General features: G+C 41.3%; 1 protein-coding gene across 2 annotated transcripts in view; it reads right to left on the bottom strand.

The window, feature by feature from the left end:
- Positions 1-17,421: 17,421 nt before the first annotated feature.
- The window catches only part of LOC126299054 (protein FAM214A), a 217,991-nt gene continuing 212,783 nt past the window's right edge, over positions 17,422-22,629 (bottom strand). For both annotated transcript variants that reach the window (XM_049990711.1, XM_049990712.1), the window contains exon 16: positions 17,422-18,534. In XM_049990711.1, coding sequence (XP_049846668.1) covers positions 18,366-18,534 — 169 coding nt within the window. In that variant the 3' untranslated portion in view covers positions 17,422-18,365. The remainder of the gene's footprint in view (positions 18,535-22,629) is intronic.

The following is a 22,629-nucleotide window of genomic DNA, read 5'->3' as shown; positions in this document are numbered from 1 at the left end:
AAGATACTGCATTTTTTGTGGCCTGTTATCTTTCAATTGCATTTCTATCAATTCATTTTTGCTAATGTAAATTCAGAGTATAAAAATAAGACTGTAAAGATTTTTGTGTAACTCAGAATCCCAATAGCGATTGCGGCTTGCAAACTTTTGTGTTCTGTTCTTATGTTTTACTAATATGACAAAGTGTACACAGTGTGGAATCATGGCTGCTAACAAACTAATATTGGTTTACTCGACGAATAATACATGCAATGACTTATTAGAAGTATCATTAAGATACATTAAAGCAATCATTGTATTTGTAGTTACGTGTTCCTTATGTGTCTAAGAGTAGTAGGACAAAGGGGCTGTGAAGTGTCTGCATTGCTGCCAAATTTCTGACCCCTTGCCACACTCCCCCTCCAATTCTCCCTCCCCTCCCCTTCCCCTATTCACAGTGGTGGGAATTTCAAATTTTGGTGGCATAATGGGAATGCAGATGTTGCCCCACACTTCCCTTTCACCCTCACCTCCCCCTCCTTCTCCCCTTTACCTTGTGTTCTGCTAAGTGCTTTATGACCCCCTGAGGATTGATTTTTCACCCCTGAGGATAATCCGTCCTTCTGAGAAACCCCCCTCCGCCCAGTACCTCTGGAAAAAGGAGTATTTGTTCAATTCTGAGCCATTGACCCCCTTCTAGGAAATCCCCCAGCCCTTCACACTCCTCCCCCACTTCCCTCCGCTCCCCATCTGGAAACTGTTGGAAAAAAGAAATTCAGATCGATACTAGTAATAATAATAATAATAATAATAATAATAATTATTATTATTATTATTATTATTATTATTATTATTATTATTATTATTGTTGTACATTTCTGCATATTCTTTATTTAATCAGTTTGGGTGAGACGGGGCTCCCTCACCTAGAGAGAGCTCAAATCTGCCCCCATTTCCCATTACATGAAAACTATAAGCACTGAGGAATGGAATGTGGTATATTTGCCCCCATTTTTGGTAGCCTGTGCATATGTATGTAGTCCGGGCGCCACCACAAAGCTCAAAAGCCGTCCAATGTTATAATTACAAATTACCATACTAATACAATTTGTGACACCTATCCATACAAAGAGAGATGGGTGATCGTAATAAAATCTTACTGAATTTATAAAGTGTTTTGTCTAAGGACTGTAGTTTTTGCATCTCCTCTCTGCTGATGGCTATTTCCTACACTAGTACATAGTACTTGTGTTATATGAAAGAGGCAGTGCAACAGGATTCAGAATATGTCCACATGTATGTACCACCCATAAAGTAATGGTAGGGGTGGTTTAGCTACAATACATAAATTGAGAAACATACTGCAGTGTCATTGACTGATAACATCACAAGATCGATGCAATAAAGGGTTTTGTTAATGTGACAAGTCATGGAGGGTGGTGATTTGGAGCTTGAGTAATTGGGTAAAATGCCTTTAAATTAAATTAGATTTTAAAAACCTAATAAAATTACGAAAATTGATGGAAAATACGTAAAATTGATGAAAATACGACGGAAATGTGGAGGGATGAAGGTACTGGTTGTATGAAAATCATTACATTCCTCCACCAGTGCGACTGATGCTGATGATGCATATTACCCATGCTCTGTGGGTTTAAGTGCTGCAGAGTATCCCCTTGTTCCACCTGTGGTTATGCATTGTAAGCCATAAAAATGAATACCTAGGACACCTAAACAGAGATCATATACCTGGGTGCCATATGCACGTCCATTATGAGGAATCAATGCTCATGGTCTCTTCAAAATCTGTTACCCCATCACTGTGGAAGATGATATCAAATGTAAATGTCATCCACTTCGGACAGCTGTTCAGAAATGCTCCACAATGCTGCAAATTCTTAAGTTTCCATATGTTGTAATGTCTTCCATAATAAGGAACACCACCTCTGTCATTTATTTAAACCATCCTGTGTGTTGTGGGAACAGCACAGTTTACACCATGCTATGTCCAGCTTTCTGTAAGAGCCAATGGATTGAGATGTGTTAACATCATTTTAGCACTTGACACAGACCTCAAAGTCAAGGTAGGAAAACAAAACAAAATGTGTAGTGGTGTACAAAACTGTAGTCATACACTCCTTGGATGTGTTAAATGAAACAAAAAAGTATCAAACTGCTTATGAAAGAACAATGCTAAATCCTCTTGGGACTGATAGTGGGAAATGGTCTTCCTAAAGTACAGGCGAGAAAACTTTACACAGGCCTATAGAAGCAACTTTGGTCAGTGTCCACGTGCTCCAGTAGACCAATATGTGTATATTTAATGGGATCACCACATATGCTCGGTGTCAACATGCAGACAGTACTTGTTTCCTTTACTCCATTGGCTGTTACAAAATAACGAAGGGGGGAGAGAGAGAGAGAGAGAGAGAGAGAGAGAGAGAGAGAGAGAGAGAGAGAGAGAGAGAGAGAGAGAGAGAGAGAGAGAGGGGGGGGGGGGAGGGGGAGGCTGTGCCATCAGTGAAGACTTCTTGCAGAGGGGAGGGGGGGGCTATTTTATGGACTGTCATTAGATATCAACGAATTGTAGGTGTCATAATTCTGAATTTGTTTGTGCAGTCAATGTATACTCTGCTTGATCGTGAATTTCCCCCTTTAAGTTAGTGCATTATTCTTCTTGTCGGTGACAGTTGGATGACTAGACAGCATGCTAACTAATGGAACGATGCTGTTGGAATGTGATAAGTTTTCAACAGAAATAGCAGGGGCCTGTGACTTGATGGGGGACGTCTCTTGTCGAAATCAGGTGGACTCGAATGATGTATATCAAAGACTGGAAGATTCGTGAGAATACAGCAGGTAAGCAATACTCTGACAAAAGGGTAGACCAGAGGTGAGATTTATACTGCTTTTTCTAAGTGTTGTGGCCAAACATGTTACAACCTCTTACATAAGTTTCATGAAGTGACTGCAATGAGAAAATCAGGAGCTAATATAAAAAATTTTACCGAGAGACAATCAGCAGCAGAAGTTCTGTCTTCTATTTTCTTGATGGATAAGATACAACATTCTTCCACGAGTTTTGTATGCTTATAAATGGATGGAGTGACATCTTAATAGGTAGACTAAATTTACATTTACATCTCCACCGATCAGCCAGAACATTATGACCACCTCCCTAATAGCCAGTATCTTCTCCTTTGGCACATAAAACAGCAGCAATGAATCGTGGCATGGAAGCAGTGAGGTCTTCATATGTCACTGAAGGGAACAGGTACCACATCCGCACACACAAGTCACCTAATTCCCATAAATTTTGGGGAGAGGGGCGATTAGGCCTGACGTCACGTTCGACCACATCCCAGCTGTGTGCAAAAAGGTCCAGATCTGGCGAGTTGGGAGGGGGGGGGGGGGGGGCGGCACATCAACTGGAACTCGCCATTGTGTTCCTTTAACCACCCCATCACTCTCTTGGTCTTGTGACATGGCGCATTATCTTGTTGACAAATCCCACTGCCATCAGGAAACCTGACTGTCTTGAAGGGATGTACATAGTCTGCAACCAGTGTACAATACACCTTGGTGCCTTGCACGAGCTCCACTGGACTCATGGATATCCATGTGAATGTTCACCAGAGTATAACGGAGCCGCCACCAGCTTGTCTCTGTCTCACAAGTGCAGGTGTCAAGGAGCGGTTAACCTGGAAGGTGACAGATTCATGATGAAGTAGGTATCAGGTTTCATCAGAGCATGCAACGCTCTGAAGCTGCAACAGCGACAAGTGCTGATGGTCACATGCCCATTTCAGTCGTAGTTGTCGATGTCATGGTGCTAACATTGGCATATGCATGGGTCGTCAGCTGCAGAGGCCCATCATTAGGAGTGTTCAGACACACTTGTACTCTGCCCAGCATTAAAGTCTGATGACAGTTCTGCCACAGCTCGCTGTCTGTCCTGTTTTACCAGTCTGCCCAGCCTACGACATCCAATATCTGTAATAAGGGGTGGCCATCCAACACCACAACGTCCAAATGTGGTTTCACCTTGGTTTTGCCACATGTTGAAGACACTCACCGCAGTACTCTTCGAACACCCACTGAATCTTGAAGTTTCCGAAATGCTCTTGCTGAGCCTCCAGGCCATCACAATCTCCCCTTGGTCACACTAAAAAACATCGCGCGCCTTCCCAATTCTACATATGGAGAGCACACTCACTGATACTACACGCAGCGTGCATGTGTCTGACTGCAGTCATTCCTCGCCAGATGACGCTACTATCGCCTGGACGGGTTTGTATCGATAATAGATCAGTGATCATAATGTTCTGGCTGATCAATGTATATGCACACTTTGAAAGTCATCATACAGGGTTTGGCAGACGATACCATGTACCACTACTAATAATTTTCTCTCCTGTTCCACTCGCAAATAGAGCGAAGGGGAAAAGACTATGTATATGCCTCCATATCAGCGCTAATTTCTTGTACATTATCTTTGTGGTCCTTACACGAAATACATACTGGCGGTGATAGAAACTTTCTGCAGTCCGTTTCAAATGTCGGTTCTCAAAAGTGTTTCGCGAGAAAACACCATCTTCCCTCCAGCGATTCCCATTGGAGCTACCTGGCGAGTGTAATCCGACTGCAGGAAAAAAAAAGTACTTACCGTGCAAAGTGGGTCTCAAGATCGCTCTGGGTAGCCGTGCGGTCTGTGGCGCCTTGCCACAGATAGCGCGGCTCCCCCCTTCGGAGGTTCGAGTCCTCCCCAGGGACTTGGATGAGTGTGTTGTGCTTAGCGTAGGTTAGTTTAAGTTCGATTAAGTAGCGCGTAAGCCTAGGGACCGATGGCCTTCATAGTTTGGTCCCATAGGAACTTAACTTTTTTTTTTCTTTTTGACATGCTACCACGCAAGTGGAAGCGAGGGTGAGAGTACAAAGGATATGATTCGCCAGTTGGAGCGGTAATCAGTCGTTTGTCGTGGCGGCAAGATCTTTTAACGAAATTTCAATCTCCCACCTACACTGGAAGAAATGACCATCGTAATAAAATCATCTATATTGCCCAATTTATAAAGTGATATGTAGTATAAACCTGATATTTAAACTCCCCTGTTCTGCTGCCTTAAGAGACTTCATAGGTAATGAAACATTTGGTTACTTTAAGAGAGTTCAAAAGTGAGGAGGCATCCTACGACTCCTCTTAGCAGTCCATCATGATCCAAAAACGAGTTTAATATTCTAGTTCCAGTATGCACGATAAGAACAGATATTTTTTACCTGATGAAATAATGTCTAGAGGAAATATGCTATATGCCACACTGTTGTACAAGACTTTCATAACAAGTAACGATACTTCAGCAATGTGAAAACGCATGTCTGCTCCGTTTTCTTCTGTCTTCGCAAATAACTCGTATAAAAGGGAGGAATCTACATTTTGCGTTAGAAATTCAAGGTGTATGGGCTACAAAATCCCTGTCTGGAATTGGGTAAGTTGAATTTTTTTAAATGGGAGTAGTCCATGTCAGGGGTGGAATTGCAGTTAGTACTATATGTCCAAGTAGCATCTGCTTGTCGCACAGTGTCTGTGGCTAGCAGCCAACCTGAAGCTGTGTCTTAGTAACCACTTGAGAGAAATCGGAGGTGGGTTTCCCAGCTATCAAATAACAAAGAACGCCGACTTCTACTCCACAGTCACTGGACTGTCCAAGTGATGATGATGTTCAAGGCGCCCTCTGGGTGGGTGAATAGCAAACTGCTGCTCAGCATGCATTTGGTTGACTTCATGATCACATGCATTACAGGCAACACATGGAGGAAGTGCTTGTGTTTTCAAACATCTCCGCATAAAATACTGCCATTGTATGGCGAGTGTTTTAAAAATTTAACTGCTTGATTTGCTTTTGTCTTTCCCCGTGGTACACAAAAAAGGTCCGAACGCTGTTGCAGAGGCAATGGAAAAAGCATGCGAAGTTCAAAAGAACGCGAAATCCCGAAGATGGGCTAAAATTTACAGACGCGCGAAATTTGGCACGTACTTCGATGCGAGATGCCTGTAATAGGTTCCACAACGAAACATTGTCTCGAAATTTGGTAGAAAATCCGAAGAAATTCTGGTCGTATGTAAAGTACACAAGCGGCAAGACGCAGTCAATACCTTCGCTGCGCAGTGCCGATGGTACTGCTATCGACGACTGTGCCGCTAAAGCGGAGTTATTGAACGCAGTTTTCCGAAATTCCTTCACCAGGGAAGACGAATGGAATATTCCAGAATTTGAAACACGAACATCTGCTAGCATGAGTTTCTTAGAAGTAGATACCTTAGGGGTTGCGAAGCAACTCAAATCGCTTGATACGGGCAAGTCTTCAGGTCCAGATTGTATACCGATTAGGTTCCTTTCAGATTACGCTGATACTATAGCTCCCTACTTAGCACTCATATACAACCGCTCGCTCACCGATAGATCTGTACCTACAGATTGGAAAATTGCGCAGGTCGCACCAGTGTTCAAGAAGGGTAGTAGGAGTAATCCATTTAACTACAGACCTATATCATTGACGTCGGTTTGCAGTAGGGTTTTGGAGCATATACTGTATTGAAACATTATGAATCACCTCGAAGGGAACGATCTATTGACACGTAATCAGCATGGCTTCAGAAAACATCGCTCTTGTGCAACGCAGCTAGCTCTTTATTCGCACGAAGTAATGGCCGCTATCGACAGGGGATCTCAAGTTGATTCCGTATTTCTAGATTTCCGGAAAGCTTTTGACACCATTCCTCATAAGCGACTTCTAATCAAGCTGCGGAGCTATGGGGCATCGTCTCAGTTGTGCGACTGTATTCGTGATTTCCTGTCAGGAAGGTCGCAGTTCGTAGTAATAGATGGCAAATCATCGAGTAAAACTGAAGTGATATCAGGTGTTCCCCAGGGAAGCGTCCTGGGACCTCTACTGTTCCTGATCTATATAAATGACCTGGGTGACAATCTGAGCAGTTCTCTTAGACTGTTCGCAGATGATGCTGTAATTTACCGTCTAGTAAGGTCATCCGAAAACCAGTATCAGCTGCAAAGCGATTTAGAAAAGATTGCTGTATGGTGTGTCAGGTGGCAGTTGACGCTAAATAATGAAAAGTGTGAGATGATCCACATGAGTTCCAAAAGAAATCCGTTGGAATTCGATTACTCGATAAATAGTACAATTCTCAAGGCTGTCAATTCAACTAAGTACCTGGGTGTTAAAATTACGAACAACTTCAGTTGGAAGGACCACATAGATAATATTGTCGGGAAGGCGAGCCAAAGGTTGCGTTTCATTGGCAGGACACTTAGAAGATGCAACAAGTCCACTAAAGAGACAGCTTACACTACACTCGTTCGTCCTTTGTTAGAATATTGCTGCGCAGTGTGGGATCCTTACCAGGTGGGATTGACGGAGGACATCGAAAGGGTGCAAAAAAGGGCAGCTCGTTTTGTATTATCGCGTTATAGGGGAGAGAGTGTGGCAGATATGATACACGAGTTGGGATGGAAGTCATTACAGCATAGACGTTTTTCGTCGCGGCGAGAGCTTTTTACGAAATTTCAGTCACCAACTTTCTCTTCCGAATGCGAAAATATTTTGTTGAGCCCAACCTACATAGGTAGGAATGATCATCAAAATAAAATAAGAGAAATCAGAGCTCGAACAGAAAGGTTTAGGTGTTCGTTTTTCCCGCTCGCTGTTCGGGAGTGGAATAGTAGAGAGATAGTATGATTGTGGTTCGATGAACCCTCTGCCAAGCACTAAAATGTGAATTGCAGAGTAGTCATGTAGATGTAGATGTAGATGCATGACAAGATGGACCATGTCACTTTTTGTGATGTGATTACCAGTCAGTAGTTCCCACCTATGTCACTTGGGGCGCAGGGATCACTTGCTAGTTGTTGCCGGGGCCAGACAGAAGACTTCTGGACATCGTGAGAGGCACATGTATTGTGGCAACTATCCCAGTGAAGTGCAGCAAGGGAGTTATATTTCTAGCACCATGCATCTGCTTGGAGCTGTTGGTGGATGCATGTTTTGTAAAATCTATTTGTGGTATGTGTGTTAGGCAGGGTTTTTTTGTGATCTGTTTTGGAACGTCTAGGTCTTTATAAGCGATGTTTTTTGTGATATGTTATTCCCACTGCCATTCTGTAGCACTGTAATCAGAGCACATCCAATGTTTATGGCAGTGGATAGCTAGTGCTTCCTACCACCCCCTGCCTGTTAGCCCAACCACGCAAAGGATTGGTGTCATGTGACATTTTGTTTGGACATTAGTGCAACTTCTGATCTGTGCGCAACATGAGCCAGCCCTGTGTATGAGCCTCTTTCTTGACCTACGTGAGGCCGCTGGCGCCGCTGCAATTCCTGGCACATCTGCCCTGTGGTCAGTACAAAGACGCAATTCGAAGATTTTTTTGAGCCAGATGTGGCCTGTGGTGGTGGAGGAGGGTGCCTGTGTTCTCAAATGTCGGTGCTTTCGAGACCTTAGATATATTTAGTGTTAGAATATATTTGTAGCGGAAATTTAACTACTTGATATGCATAATGTCTGCATATGATTCTCAGACATTGAAAATATGCTTTACTATGAAGAAGGATCATCATAAAGTGGTGTCGAGTGTTTTAAGCAATCTGTTTTATTCCTGTAAACTGTTAAACAATTCATTTGATAGGGTAGTGCAAATGGACCGTTTCATGCCATTTTTGAATCGCAGTTCCGCTAGCTCTCTCTTTCTCTCTAGCATTAGTGAATAGGAACACAGAATTCTGACGATGGATGAAAACTTCCATCGATATGTTTGGAGATGTTATGTCATACACAAATAGGAGGTAGCCACTTGAGAGATGCAGAGACAGGCAGCGAGTCTGGAATTTCCTGATCAACCGAATGCTGCCACATGATGCTTTGTTCGGGGCTGCGAGACCAAATGAGACTGACATCTGGTCTGTGGCCCGTGGTACTTAGCATCATGATCTGTAATTATGACATTGGGTGATTCTGACCTCTATGTCAAGCGCCTGGACAACATACATATCCATGGGCGACCCAAAATGGTGGCAAATATACTGCACTTCATTGCATTCCTCAGTGCTTACAGTTATTATGTCACAGGAAGTGGATTTGTGAGCACTACCCAGGTGAGGGAGCCCTGTCTACTACAAACAGTTTAAATAAAGAATATGCAACTATGTGTTATTATTATTATTATTATTATTACTGACATTGATTTGAAATTCGTGTTGTGAGATCTTTCATCTCCAGCACAGACTACTTCTTGCCAACAATTTCCAAGTGGAGAGGGGAGGGGAGAGAGATGGGAGAGGGGGAAGAGTAGGGAAGGGCTGGGGGATTTCCCAGAAGAGATCAGGTGGCTCAGAACTGAACAAATAAATGTCCCCTTTTCCCAGAGGGGTAAGGGGTTTCTCAGGAGGACTGATCATCCCCAGGGGGTCATAAATCAACTCTCAAGGGGCCGTAAACTATTTAGCAAAACAATAGGTTAAGGGGAGAAGAGGGGACGGGAGAAGTGTGGGGAGACGTCTGCATTTCTATTATCCCACCAAAATTTGAAATTTCCACTACTGCCAACAGAGGAGGGGTGTGGGAGAGGGCGGATGTTTGGCTACATTGCAGACTATCTTCAAAGCCCCTTTGTCCCACTACTACTAAATATGAGAGGAAGTCAAATGAAAACCTTAGATATTTATTTAATTTTTTTTATTGAACAAAAGTGGAACACAAGTTTATCATTTTTCAACATAGTCTTCCTGTTGCTCAACACCCTCCCTCCAGTTCATAGGAAGCACAGGTTTCACCTCAAAATAGTTCTTTTAGTCCTTTGCACAGCCACTTGTGCACTGCCTGCTGTGCCTCTTCTTCAGAACAAAATTGTTTCTCTCCCATCACCTCTTTGAGTGGTCCAGTTATGTGATAATCACTCAATGTGAGGTCTGGTAAGTGTGTTCCCAAACAAAGCCTCGTTCATCTAAAAGATGAGTTAGAAAAACCTTACCTGCAGATGGCTAAGCCCAGAATTCTTTGGTTTTGTTGATGAATAGCGCCATTCCTTGCTTGCTCCCTGTTTCTTTCGGTTTGGTGGTAGTGTACCCAGATTTTGTCTCCGGCAACGATTTCAGGAAGAAGCCATCACCTTCTGCTTCAAAGTCACCCAAAAGTTCTTTACAGACGTCAATGCATCACTCTTTCAGTTATGGAGTGAGCTGCCATGACACCCATCTCACAGAGACTTTGGAAAACTTAAGCACGTCATGCGTGATGTGATTTGATGTGATGAGCTATTACTTGTGTTCAGATCTGCGGCTATTTCATCCACGTCACAGGGCGATTTTCTACATCCACATACATACTCTGCAAGCCATCGTACCGTGGGTGGCGGAGGGTACACTGCACCACTTGTAATCATTTCCTTTCCTGTTATACTCGCATACAAAGGCGGGAAAAACGAATGTCTATATGCCTCCATATGAGCCCTAATTTCTCTTATCTCCTTACGTGAAATGTACTTTGCGGCAGACAGTAGAATCTTTCTACACTCAGCTTCAAATGCTGATTGTCTAAATTTTCTCAGTAGTGTTCCTCGAAAAGAATGTCTCCTATCATCCAGGGATTCCCATTTGAGTTGCCAAAGCATCTCCGTAATACGAGTACTTCTGTGTTGTTCGAACCCACTGGTAACAAGTTTAGCAGCTGGTCGCTGAATTTCTTCCATGTCGTCCTTTAATCTGACCTGGCGCGGATCCCAAAAACTAACAGTACGCAAGAATGGCTCATACTAGTTTCCCATATGTCGTCTCCATCACATATTAATCACACTTTCCATCCCAGTGGCATCAACGGCTGCAGTAGACTCACATCAGAATGCAATGTACCCCAACAAGGCACTGTGCGTTTGTCACAGAACCCACAGCACTTTCAAACTTTCGACTCTATTCACACACTTGCTGCAATTATATATATGTATCACCATACGGTACTTCCATTTGCTGATGGATTCCTATATGTTCCGTACCCTCACTGCTCAGAAAACTTATGACCGAACACAGTTCTTCCTTGCTGCAAGTCTCAAGAGAGACAGCCATTTGAAACTGCAGTCGTCTATTCACAGCTCCAGAGACACAAGATTTGTCTTTAGCTCTTCCTGTGTTTTACTAGGAGTGTATTCCTTAAATTTTGTGCATGTTTTTCTATTTAAGAATCTAATCCCGCGTTTTCAACTAAGTGTAAATTCAGGCAGTCTGTAGCGCAGTTTTCATTTCTTCTGAACAACCTGCTACACAGCTCATTAAGGCATCAGCGTCTATTGGATTGATGCTTTGGTCGGAACATGTGGAGGCGTGGAACACACACGTAATCTGACATTTTCAACTCAGTTATACAGGCGAACTATTCACTTTATAAATATGGAAACTGCATCAATGTGTTACTCTACATTTTGATTTTAGTTTCATCTGCGTTAACAAATTATTAAGATGATATACGGACAGTTAACGAAAATTCATTTTCTCACAATGTTACCGAATTTCAACATGAGTGACACATTTTTGTTATTTAAGTTAGGTAACTACTTTATGCGAATGAACTCGTAAGAATACATCATATTTTCATATTATCAAACCAGAACTCTATCGGAGATCCCTAGTGCGAGATAGTTTGAGTTAGAAATGGCGCACAATTTCCACTCGTGCTCCAACCACTAATCGGGGGCCCGCATGGTTTCGTCACGAGAAAGAGATGGCTATTGGTTTGTAATGAAACAGTTATTAATTTTTCTGATCCACCTACTTAATTCTTACACAACAAAAAATAACAATAAGCGTGTTTGTCATGGTGGGAAAACGCCAACCCCTAGTGTTTAGAAAGAACAGAAGCGATACACAAAACAGGGCCTCTGTTTTACAGCAGTCATATTGTAAACAGTAATATTTATGTTGTGAGATACGGACTGAATTCCTGAGATGAACTTCCTTTGAAATTAGTTTCTATTACGGCCTTATTAAAGTTTCAAAACTTACGACGATGTAATTTTGTTGTGTAGGTGCTTCTTGTAGACGTAAACTGCGCATGCCAAACATGCACTTGAACCCACCTGTGTTCCATTTCTAAGTGGATGATCGAAAAACACTGATATCACTCATCGCTATGGTGCATTCTTGAAGTGTGATTATCACTGTTCTCATTTAATGAAATTATCATCTCCTCCACTCAATTTTCCCAAAGAGCTTCATTCGGCTATGGTCGTTGCATGATGCTCTGCGTATCTTGACGGCTTTCTTCCAGTCTTCAGAGCTGATGGTCCTGACAGCCTTTCTTTTGAGTGCATCTACTACAGAGACAGTAAATTTATTATTATTATTCATGGCAACATAACTTTTAATTTGGGCCCATATTAACTAATGGGTTGAAATGGCAGTGATAAGATGGTAGCCTAAAGACTGTTTGCTCATGTTTTTTGTCAGTTCGTAGATTTTGCACTGGGCTTATGGAGAGAAATTTTTTCCACAAGCTCCACCTTTTTAAAATCATCGCTTACGTCGACATTTTAACGCTGAAGCCAATCAATCATTTCCCTCTTTCGATTTGTCATGGTAGGTGCCTTGTCAACAACAACTGAATTGTAAGGAGCATTATCTAAGACTATCATTGATGGCTTTTCAAGATTAGATATTAGTAAATCTTCTAACTACTTTGTAAATGTAACGTGGTTCATTTCTTCATAATAATTTCCAGTTTTCTTTCACATTAGAAGCAGGAGACCGTTTGGGAGAATCCCTTGCGAGGTTCCTGCATGGAGAAGAACAAGTCTGCCCCTCTTGCCAAAACGCATTGCCATAGTTCCTTTAGCTGTTTCGTCTGTACAGCCCTCCTTGACAACGTGTTCCAGTGTGTGACCAGTAATTCCTGCAGCAGCAATAATAATAAACATGACTCTGCAAACGAATTGATATTGGTAAAACGCTTATCCGTATGACGTGTTTTCCCCAGGTGTGTTAAATTTCGATGGTTCTTCCAGCCTCCTTTTGCTTATCGAACATTAGCTTACCAGTCTTCGCAACAAAGTTTTTCTTTGTATTCATAACGGCAGCAGCTCTGTGTATTACTTTGTTAACGGAGAGCAGCGGGTCACCATTAAGTTCTTCAATCTCAAAGTAGGCACACAACGCGCAAACCATTTCTCTCTATTGCTCTCGTATGACAATCCCCTGACTAAGAGAACAACATCGAAATTGATAACTTTCGGTGAACTTCCCACTGACACCGTTGAGTATCACACAATGAATAACAGAAACAATGAATAAAAGAATAACTCCTACAATCGTAAAACTAAACACACAAAGTCACAGGGCGCAGCGATCACGTAGGACAGCAAGATGATGAAGTGAATCTCACTGCAGGCAGGAAGTGGTGTCGTTTGGTGTAAAGGTTTGGCAACATCGGGAGTTTGCTGTGGCTACAATTGGCGTGGTATTAGCGAAAGTGGCCCATACCTGCTACGTTAACTATCACTCCTGCCACATCCGTCCTCTCTGTCAAACCCTAAAGTAATTTTGGGCAGACTATAGGTTCCTATCTGCGTTTATAGTTTACTTCTTCAGTTTATCTTTCTAGCACGAGTAGGATGTGTGCACAGGAGGAGCTGGCGACAGTTTGCGAACTGCTTACTGCACTTTTGGCTATGGTCAGGCCTACTCGTGCTGCTGCCTCTGTGTGCAGTGCTGGCAAATTATCTGGTGCTTCACATGAGCGATCCCAGTTGTCGCTTGTTTCGCCCACGGACTCTGCTGCCAAGGCGTGTCCTATTGTACCAGACATGTTGGATCTGCCCTCACAGCAGGGTGAGTGACAGGTGATAATGCGTTTGCATCGCTCGAAGCAGAGGGAAAATGTGGAGGCTGACCATCTGGCCTTGCCTGTTCGCCATGTGAATGAACAGGTGGCTGCTCTTTCAGCAGGCTCCAAGAAGGCACACACGTGCAGAGGTTTGCTAATTATCGGAAGCTCCAACATTAGGCGTGCTATGAAGCCCCTTAGGAAAACAGTATTCAGGGCTGGAAGGAAAGCCAATGTGCACTTGGTATGCACACATGTGCATGCAGCCTTTCCTGCAGCTATCGAGCATGCAGTGTACAGTCTACAAGTTGTGTCTCTCATCAGAACCGACAACGCCCTTCGCATGGGCTCTGAGGTCATCCTCAATTCACACAGGTGGCCAGACGAGGTGGTGAAGGCTGCTGCCCTTTCATGTGGGGTGCGAGCAAGGCACTATTGTTACCAGAGTTGATTGGGGTCCTTTGGTTTGGAAATGAGTCTAGGGTCTCAACCGAAGGCTTCATTGAATGTGACAAGTCTCGGCTGCAAATTTCTAGACCTGCCGTATCGGACGAAAAATTGTAGGGCTCTCTGGAGAGTACTACATTTCACTGAGCCCTTACTTAGCTTGCACTTATTGTAAATCTCTTGCCCAGCACAAAGTTGTAAGCAACTGAAAAAAGTTCAGGTGACTCGCAAAATTACAGACCAATATCCATAACATCAGTTACCTGCAGAATCATTGAACATGTTCTCAATTCAAATATAATAAATATTCTTGAGACTCAGAACCCAATGTCCACGAATCAGCACAATTTTAGAAAGCATTGCTCCTGCGAGACTCAGCTTGCCCTTTTCTCATATTACATACTGTGAACTATGGATGAAGGTTAACAGCCAGATTCCATATATCTAGATTTACAGAAAGCCATTCGACAAGGTGGTCCACTGCAGGTTGTTAAAGATATGAGGATATGAAATAAGTTCCCATTTAAGTGAATGGCTTTAAGACTTCTTAGGTAGTAGAACCCACTAGGTTGTCCTCGATTGCCAGTGTTCATCACAGTCTAGCACATCATCAGGAGTGTCCCAGGACCAATATTATTTTCTATATACATAAATGATGTGACACACAGGGTGAGCAGCAATCTGCAGTTGTTTGGTGATAATGCTGTGGTGTATGGGAAGATGTCATCGTTGAGTGACTGTAGGAGGATACAAGACGACTTCCCAAAATTTCTACTTGGTGTGATGGATAGCAGTTAGCTCTGAAAGCAGAAAAAATTTAAGTTAATGCAGATGAGTAGGAAAAACAAACCCGTAATGATCTGGCACAGAATTAGTAGTGTCCTGCTTGATGCAGTCATGTTGTTTAAATATTTGGGAGTAATGTTGCAAAGCAGGTGAGGATTTGTGGTAGGGAAAGCAATTAGTCAACATCAGTTTATTGGGAGAATTCTGGGAAAGTGTGGTTCATCTGTAAAGGGGCCCACATATAGGATGCTAGTGTGACCTATTCTTAAGCCCTGCTCGAGTGTTTGCAATCTGTACCAGGTTCGATTAAAGGAAAACGTCAAAGCAGTTCCGAGGTGAGCTGCAAGATTTGTTACCAATAGGTTCGAACAACATGTGTTACCAAGATGGTTTGGGAACTCAAATGGGAATACCTGGAGGGAAAGTTATCTTTTTGAGGAATACTATTGAGAAAATTTAGAGCACAGGCATTTGAAGCTTACTGCAGAACAGTTCTACTGCCACCAACATACATTTCGCTTAAGGATCATGAAGATATGATACAAGAAATTAGGGCTCATATGGAGACATGTAGTTGATGCCAGTGGAACAGGAAAGAAAATGACTGTTAGGGGTACAGGATACCCTCCACCACACATCGTATGGCATCTTGCAGATTACATATGTAGATGTATTGTGGCCACATTTCACTTGTCTATAGTATGCTGGCAAGTGTAGCTCATTTGTTGTATCACTAGTAATAATACTACCAACTTACAGAACACTGGCCCAAAATGTCTTTTTTGATCACACTTTTAAAATTTTCATTTAAATCCCCTGATACACAGTTCTTGGGCAACAGTTAACTGACTTCCTTAGCAACTATTATCTTGTTTTAATTTAAAAAAGCTTGCATGCTAGTAAAATGTGAATATTTCACAAGCATCCACATGGAGAGTTAAACTGTTAAAATGTTTTGGGCATGTTCTGAGACTCTGCTGATTTATACATCTGCAAATCTTGCAGTGTTTGAAAAATATCTTGGCATACAGTACTGTTTATTGCTCATTTTAAAAGTTCAGGAGTGCATTCCTGAGCACTTACCATTGCAGTCCTTGCTATCTTTCTATACGTTACCATTATTAATCTGAGTTTTGGCAGTTATTTCTTTTTTAAATTAATGTTATTTATATGTTAAGTTCATGCCTTGATTTTATGTACATAAAATCTTACAATTCTTCGATACAGGGGACACTTTACTAGGTCTGTAATATTTCTTGAAGAAACTTCTCAGTAAAATCATATACATAAAGAGTTTTTGCCACAGTTACCCTACACAGTAGCACAAGGAGTGCACAACATGTGACCAGTGGGATGCCAAAGCTTGAGTGCACGATCTGTCATCAAGTTGATAATTTTTGTTGAAAGCTACTACATTACCAATGTTAATATTATAAAAAGGATACATTGCTACTCACCATACTGCAGTCTTTTCGTTGTGCCTATCTGTGAGTCGACATTTTATCTAAATGGTTATCATCAATCTATCCTTTTACAATGTTGTTATTCCATCCTGAACTTCCCATTGCTTTGTATTACTAATTTTATATTACATATAAATGTTGGCAACATGTGTTGGTTCAAATGGCTCTGAGCAGTATGGGACTCAACTGCTGTGGTCATTAGTCCCCTAGAACTTAGAACTACTTAAACCTAACTAACCTAAGGACATCACAAACATCCATGCCCGAGGCAGGATTCGAACCTGCGACCGTAGCAGCCGCACGGTTCCGGACTGCGCGTCTAGAACCGCGAGACCACCGCGGCCGGCAGGCAACATGTGTATTTTGTATCAGTGACTGCCTTTAAACACGTGCAGCTCAACTTTCACTGAGCCCCACCTTTTGGTGGAACAGAAATTAGTGACATTGTCAAGGATTTTGCCAATACGCAAGTTCAAGAAGTAGATTTTACATAAATAATATTGTTATTTTTAACACTGAATGGCTGACTAGATGTACTTTATGTGTGGTAGTAAATGAAGATTCAATTGTGTGTGTTATTGTGTAAATCCTAAAACAAAATTAACACTCCAATAAATTTTTGAATACTAGTGCTTCATTATCTACTTGACCCATCTTTAGCAGCATCTAGGGGTGCCAATATAGTGCTCACATCCCAGATAACTTACGGTCTGGGTTTCAGCTAATATATTCATTTTGCAGTGCTCACAGATTCACGAGTCAATACCAACCTACAGTTGTAATAGTTCTTCTCGATATCTTATTGCAAAGACACCCAACATTAACCTTGTGAAATTTTATAGGATGGGTAAAGAAAAAAAGTAAGAGTCATTTCTGAACTAATAGTATATTCTGTATAAATAAAGAACAAATCTCATACAATATAGCTGCATCAAATGAAGTATAAAATATGTTATTTCAGTTTTTAATTTTTTATACATATATATTTATATAGATAGACAGACAGATAGATAGATAGGTATACATATACGTATATTTTTATGTACATTTACTAGCTCTCTTTAATGGCAGATTTTAGATTTAATTGACTAAAATGATACGACTCAGTGCAGAACAGAATACAGGTATACTTGTCATTACCATTCATGAAAGGATAATATCTCTCTCTCTCTCTCTCTCTCTCTCTCTCTCTCTCTCTCTCTCTCTCCACACACACACACACACACACACACACACACACACACACACACAGTCTATCTGAAGTTATGGACAAGACTGAAGTATTTGACAGTTTTTGAAACAAACTATGAAACATTCAGAAAATAGTCAGGAATTGAGGTATTTAAAGATTAGGTGATAAACAGTGCCAACAATTACTATTGTAAGTATTTATATGCACTGATGTAACAAGGTAAATGCCTAAAACTACACAATACTTAATACAATGTCTAGCCAATAGTACAAATACTGGCACAAACAATGTCCTTTTAATTTTTAAAAAAATAACAATAGCATTTTTGAAACAAATGAGATCTTTTACACAGAAGTGCAGAAAATACGACATTAGCTCTGCAGTTTGCTTAATGTAAGTAAGTATACACATTTCCTTTAGCCAGTTACCTTGTTTTAAAGAAGTACTGAGCCTGCCTTGAACATTTAGGAGCCTTAACTATTCACAAATTATATTTTTTATCCAAAAAAATAATGTCATACCTTCAAAGCAGTAAGTACTGTGGCACAATACACAGAAAATCAAAATTTTACCATTTAATTACACTACATTCCACTTACTCTAAATTTGTATTTAAAATTTACTGCCTAGGTGAGAATTTAGGATTCGTTGGGCCATGTGTAAATGAACGTAGTTCATATGACATTTCAAGTCCATGAGCTGTTGCTGTATCCATGTCTGCCTTGCGGAAAATTATCATACGAATATCAGTATGTAAGTAGATTCTACCCGATTTTGAACTGGAGAAACTGAAACATGAATAAGATTCACTATAATAGTTGCTTTTAATAATTAATATTCAAGTCTACATGGCAAAATATACATAAAACATAGAAGGCATGAAGTACTGCAGGGCTAATAAAACCACTGTTAACATACATATGTTCCTCTTTCAGGAAACACAAAAATTAACTATGGAGATGATGTATCTGAGTAACAGAATGAAACAACAAGCTTACTGTTATCTGTCACTGGGTGTTTATATTCAGTAACATAACACTACATCTACATCTACGTGATTACTCTGCTATTCACAATAAAGAGAACCTGGCAGAGGATTCAATGAACAACCTTAAAGCTGTCTCTACCGTTCCACTCTAAAGGCGCGTGGGAAAAACGAGCGCTCAAATTTTTCTGTGCTAGCCCTGATTTTTCTTATTTTATCATGATGATCATTTCTCCCTATGTAGGTGGGTGGGTGCCAAAAGAATGTTTTCACAATTGGAGGAGAAAACTGGTGATTGAAATTTCATGAGAAGATCCTGTCGCAATGAAAAATGCCTTCGTTTTAATGATTGTATCATGTATCATGTATCATGCCTGTGGCACTATCTCCCCAATTTCACGATAATACTAAACAAGCTGCCCTTCTTTGAACTTTTTTGATGTCAACCATCAGTCCCACATGATGCAGATCCCACACCACACAGCAATACTCCAGAACTGATCAGACAAGCATGGTGCAAGCAGTCTCTTTAATAGACCTGTTGCACCTTCTAAGTGTTCTGCCAATGAATCACAGTCTTTGGTTTGCTCTACCCACAACATTATCCCTGAGATTGTTTCAATTTAGGTTATTTGCAACTGTGATCCCCAAGTATTTAGTTGAATTTACAGCCTTCAGGTTTGTGCGACTTATTGCATAATCAAAATTTAACAGATTTCTTTTAGTACCCATGTGAATAACTTCACACTTTTCTGTAAACAGAGTCAATTGCCACTTTTCACACCACACAGATATCTTATCTAATTCATTTTGGTCATCTGATGACTTTACAAGGTGGTAAATGACAGCATCATCTGCAAACAATCTAATAGATCTACTCCAATTGTCTCTTACGTCATTAATATAGATCTGGAACAACAGAGATCCTCTAATATTTCCTTGGGGAATGCCGGATATTACTTCTGTTTTACTCTATGACGTTAACGTCAATCACTACGAACTGAGACCTCTCTGACAGGAAATCACGAATCCAGTTGGACAACTGAGGAAATATTCCAAAGGAATGCAGTTTGGTTAGAAGACACTTGTGAGGAACAGTGTTGAAAGCCTTCTAGAAATCTAAAAATATTGAATCAATTTGACATCACCTGTCAATAGAACTCATTACGACATGAGTATAAAGAGCTAGTTGTGTTCCGCAAGACTGATATTTTCTGAATCCATGCTGACTGTGTCAGTAAACTGTTTTCTTCAAGATACTTCATAATGTTCGAACACAGTGTATCATCCAAAACCATACTGCAAATTGATGTTAGTGATACAGGCCTGTAATTCAGTGGAGTACTCCATTTTCCTTTTTGGGTATTGGTGCGTCTTGAGCAATTTTCTAGTCTTTAGGTGCAGATCTTTCTGTGAGGAGTGGTTGTATATAATTGCTAAATATGGAGCTATTTTATCAGCATACTCTGAAAGGAACCTGACTGGTAAACGATCTGGACTGGAGGCTTGCCTTTGTTAAGTGACTTAAGCTGCTTTGCTACACCGAGCATATCTACTGCTTTGTTTCTCATCTTGGCAGTTATTCTTGATTGGAATTCTGGAATATTTACTTTGTCTTCTTTGGTGAAGGAGTTTAGGAAAACTGTGTTTAATAACTCTGATTTAGTGGCACTGTCATCAGTGACTTCACCGTTGTTATCACACAGTGAAGGTACTGATGGCATATTGCCATTAATGTGCTTTATGTATGACCAGAATCTCTTTGGGTTCTCTGCCAGATTCTGAGACAGAATTTTGTTGTAGAAATTATTATAAACATCCCACATGCAAGTATGCATCATCTTCCAAACTTCTTCAAGACTTTGCCAATCTTGGGGATTTTGCGTTCTTTTAAATTTGGCATGTTCTTTTCGTTGCTTCTGCAACAGCGATCAGACCTGTTTTGTGTTCCATGGGGCATTAGTACCATCACTTATTAATTTATGTGGCATATCTCTCTCAACTGCCGTCAATACTATCTCTTTGAAATCAATCCACAACTTTTCTACACTTACATGATCAGAACAGGAGGAGTGGAGAGTGTCTCTTAAAAAGGCTTTAAGAGCATTCCTCCCTCATTCAATATCAGTAACTGTCATGGTAAAGACCAACATAATACACTACTGGCCATTAAAATTGCTGCACCATGATGATGATCTGCTATAGATGCAAAATTTAACCAACAGGAAGAAGATGCTGTGGTATGCAAATGATTAGCTTTTGTACAGCATTAACACAAGGTTGGCGCTGGTGACGCATCTACAATGTGCTGACATGAGGAAAGTTTCCAACCGATTTCTCATACACAAACAGCAGTTGATCAGCATCGCCTGGTGAAACGTCGTTGTGATGCCTCGTGTGAGGAGGAGAAATGCATACCATCATGTTTCAGACTTTGATAAAGGTCGGATTGTAGCCTCTCGAGATTGCAGTTTATCGTATCACCACGTTGCTGCTCGCACTGGTCGAGATCCAATAACTGTTAGCAGAATATGGAATCGCTGGGTTCATGAGGGTAATACAGAATGCCGTGCTGGATCCGAATGGCCTCTTATCACTAGCAGTCGAGAGGACAGGCATCTTATCTGCATGGCTGTAACGGATCGTGCAGCCACGTCTCGATCCCTGAGTTAACAGATGGGGACGTTTGCAAGCCAACAACCATCTGCACGAACAGTTCCACAATGTTTGCAGCAGCATGGACTATCAGCTCTGAGACCATGGCTGCAGTTACCCTTGACGCTGCATTACAGACAGGAGCGCCTGCGATGGTGTTCTCAACGACGGATTTGGGTGCACGAATGGCAAAACGTCATTTTTTCGCATTAATCCAGGTTCTGTTTACAGCATCATGATGGTCGCATCCGTGTTTGGCAACATCGAGGTGAACGCATATTGGAAGCGTGTATTCGTCATCGCCATACTGGTGTATCACCCGGAGTGATGGTATGAGGTGCCATTGGTTACACGTCTTTGTCACATCTTGTTCGCATTGACGGCACTTTGAACAGTCGATGTTAAATTTCAGATGTGTTATGACCCATGGCTCTCCCCTTCATTCGATCCCTGCGAAACCCTACATTTCAGCAGGATAATGCACGACCACATGTTGCAGGTCCTGTACGGGCCTTTCTGGATACAGAAAATGTTCGACTGCTGTCCTGGCCAGCACATTCTCCAGATCTCTCACCAATTGAAAACGCCTGGTCAATGGTGGGCGAGCAACTGGCTCGTCACAATTTGCCAGTCACTACTCTTTATGAACTGTGGTATCGTGTTGAAGATGCATGGGCAGCTGTACCTGTACACACCATCCAAGCTCTTTTTGACTCATTGGCCAGGCATATCAAGGCCGTTATTATGGCCAGAGGTGGTGGTTCTGGGTACTGATTTCTCAGGATCTATGCACCCAAATTGCGTGAAAATGTAATCACGTCAGTTCTAGTACAATATATTTGTCCAATTAATACGCATTTACCATCTGCATTTCTTCTTGGTGTAGCAATTTTAATGGCCAGTACTGTATGTCCTGATTTGAGGAACCCGAGTAGAGGGAGAAGAGAAAGTGACCTAATGAGCCAAGGATACAACAGAAACCCACAAGATGCATAAGGGAAAGGTAACTTGAAAAAAATTTTCTTTGGTATTTCTATCTCAATATGAAATGTCAATGAGCACACCACTGCCTTTCTATCTTATTTTAACTCAACCTGTCTTCCATTATTTACTCATTTAAAAACTGCATTTTATTATTATTTTTTATAGAACATCATGTTAATCATTGACTGTAGAAATTTCTGCAGTCAACAACAAATGTCTTAAAAAATTCTACTGACTGGACCACAACCTTGAGAAGTTA

Source organism: Schistocerca gregaria, chromosome X, assembly GCF_023897955.1.
Source record: "Schistocerca gregaria isolate iqSchGreg1 chromosome X, iqSchGreg1.2, whole genome shotgun sequence".
NCBI classification, from domain to species: Eukaryota; Metazoa; Arthropoda; class Insecta; order Orthoptera; family Acrididae; genus Schistocerca; species Schistocerca gregaria.
This window is presented reverse-complemented; position numbering and strand designations above follow the sequence as displayed.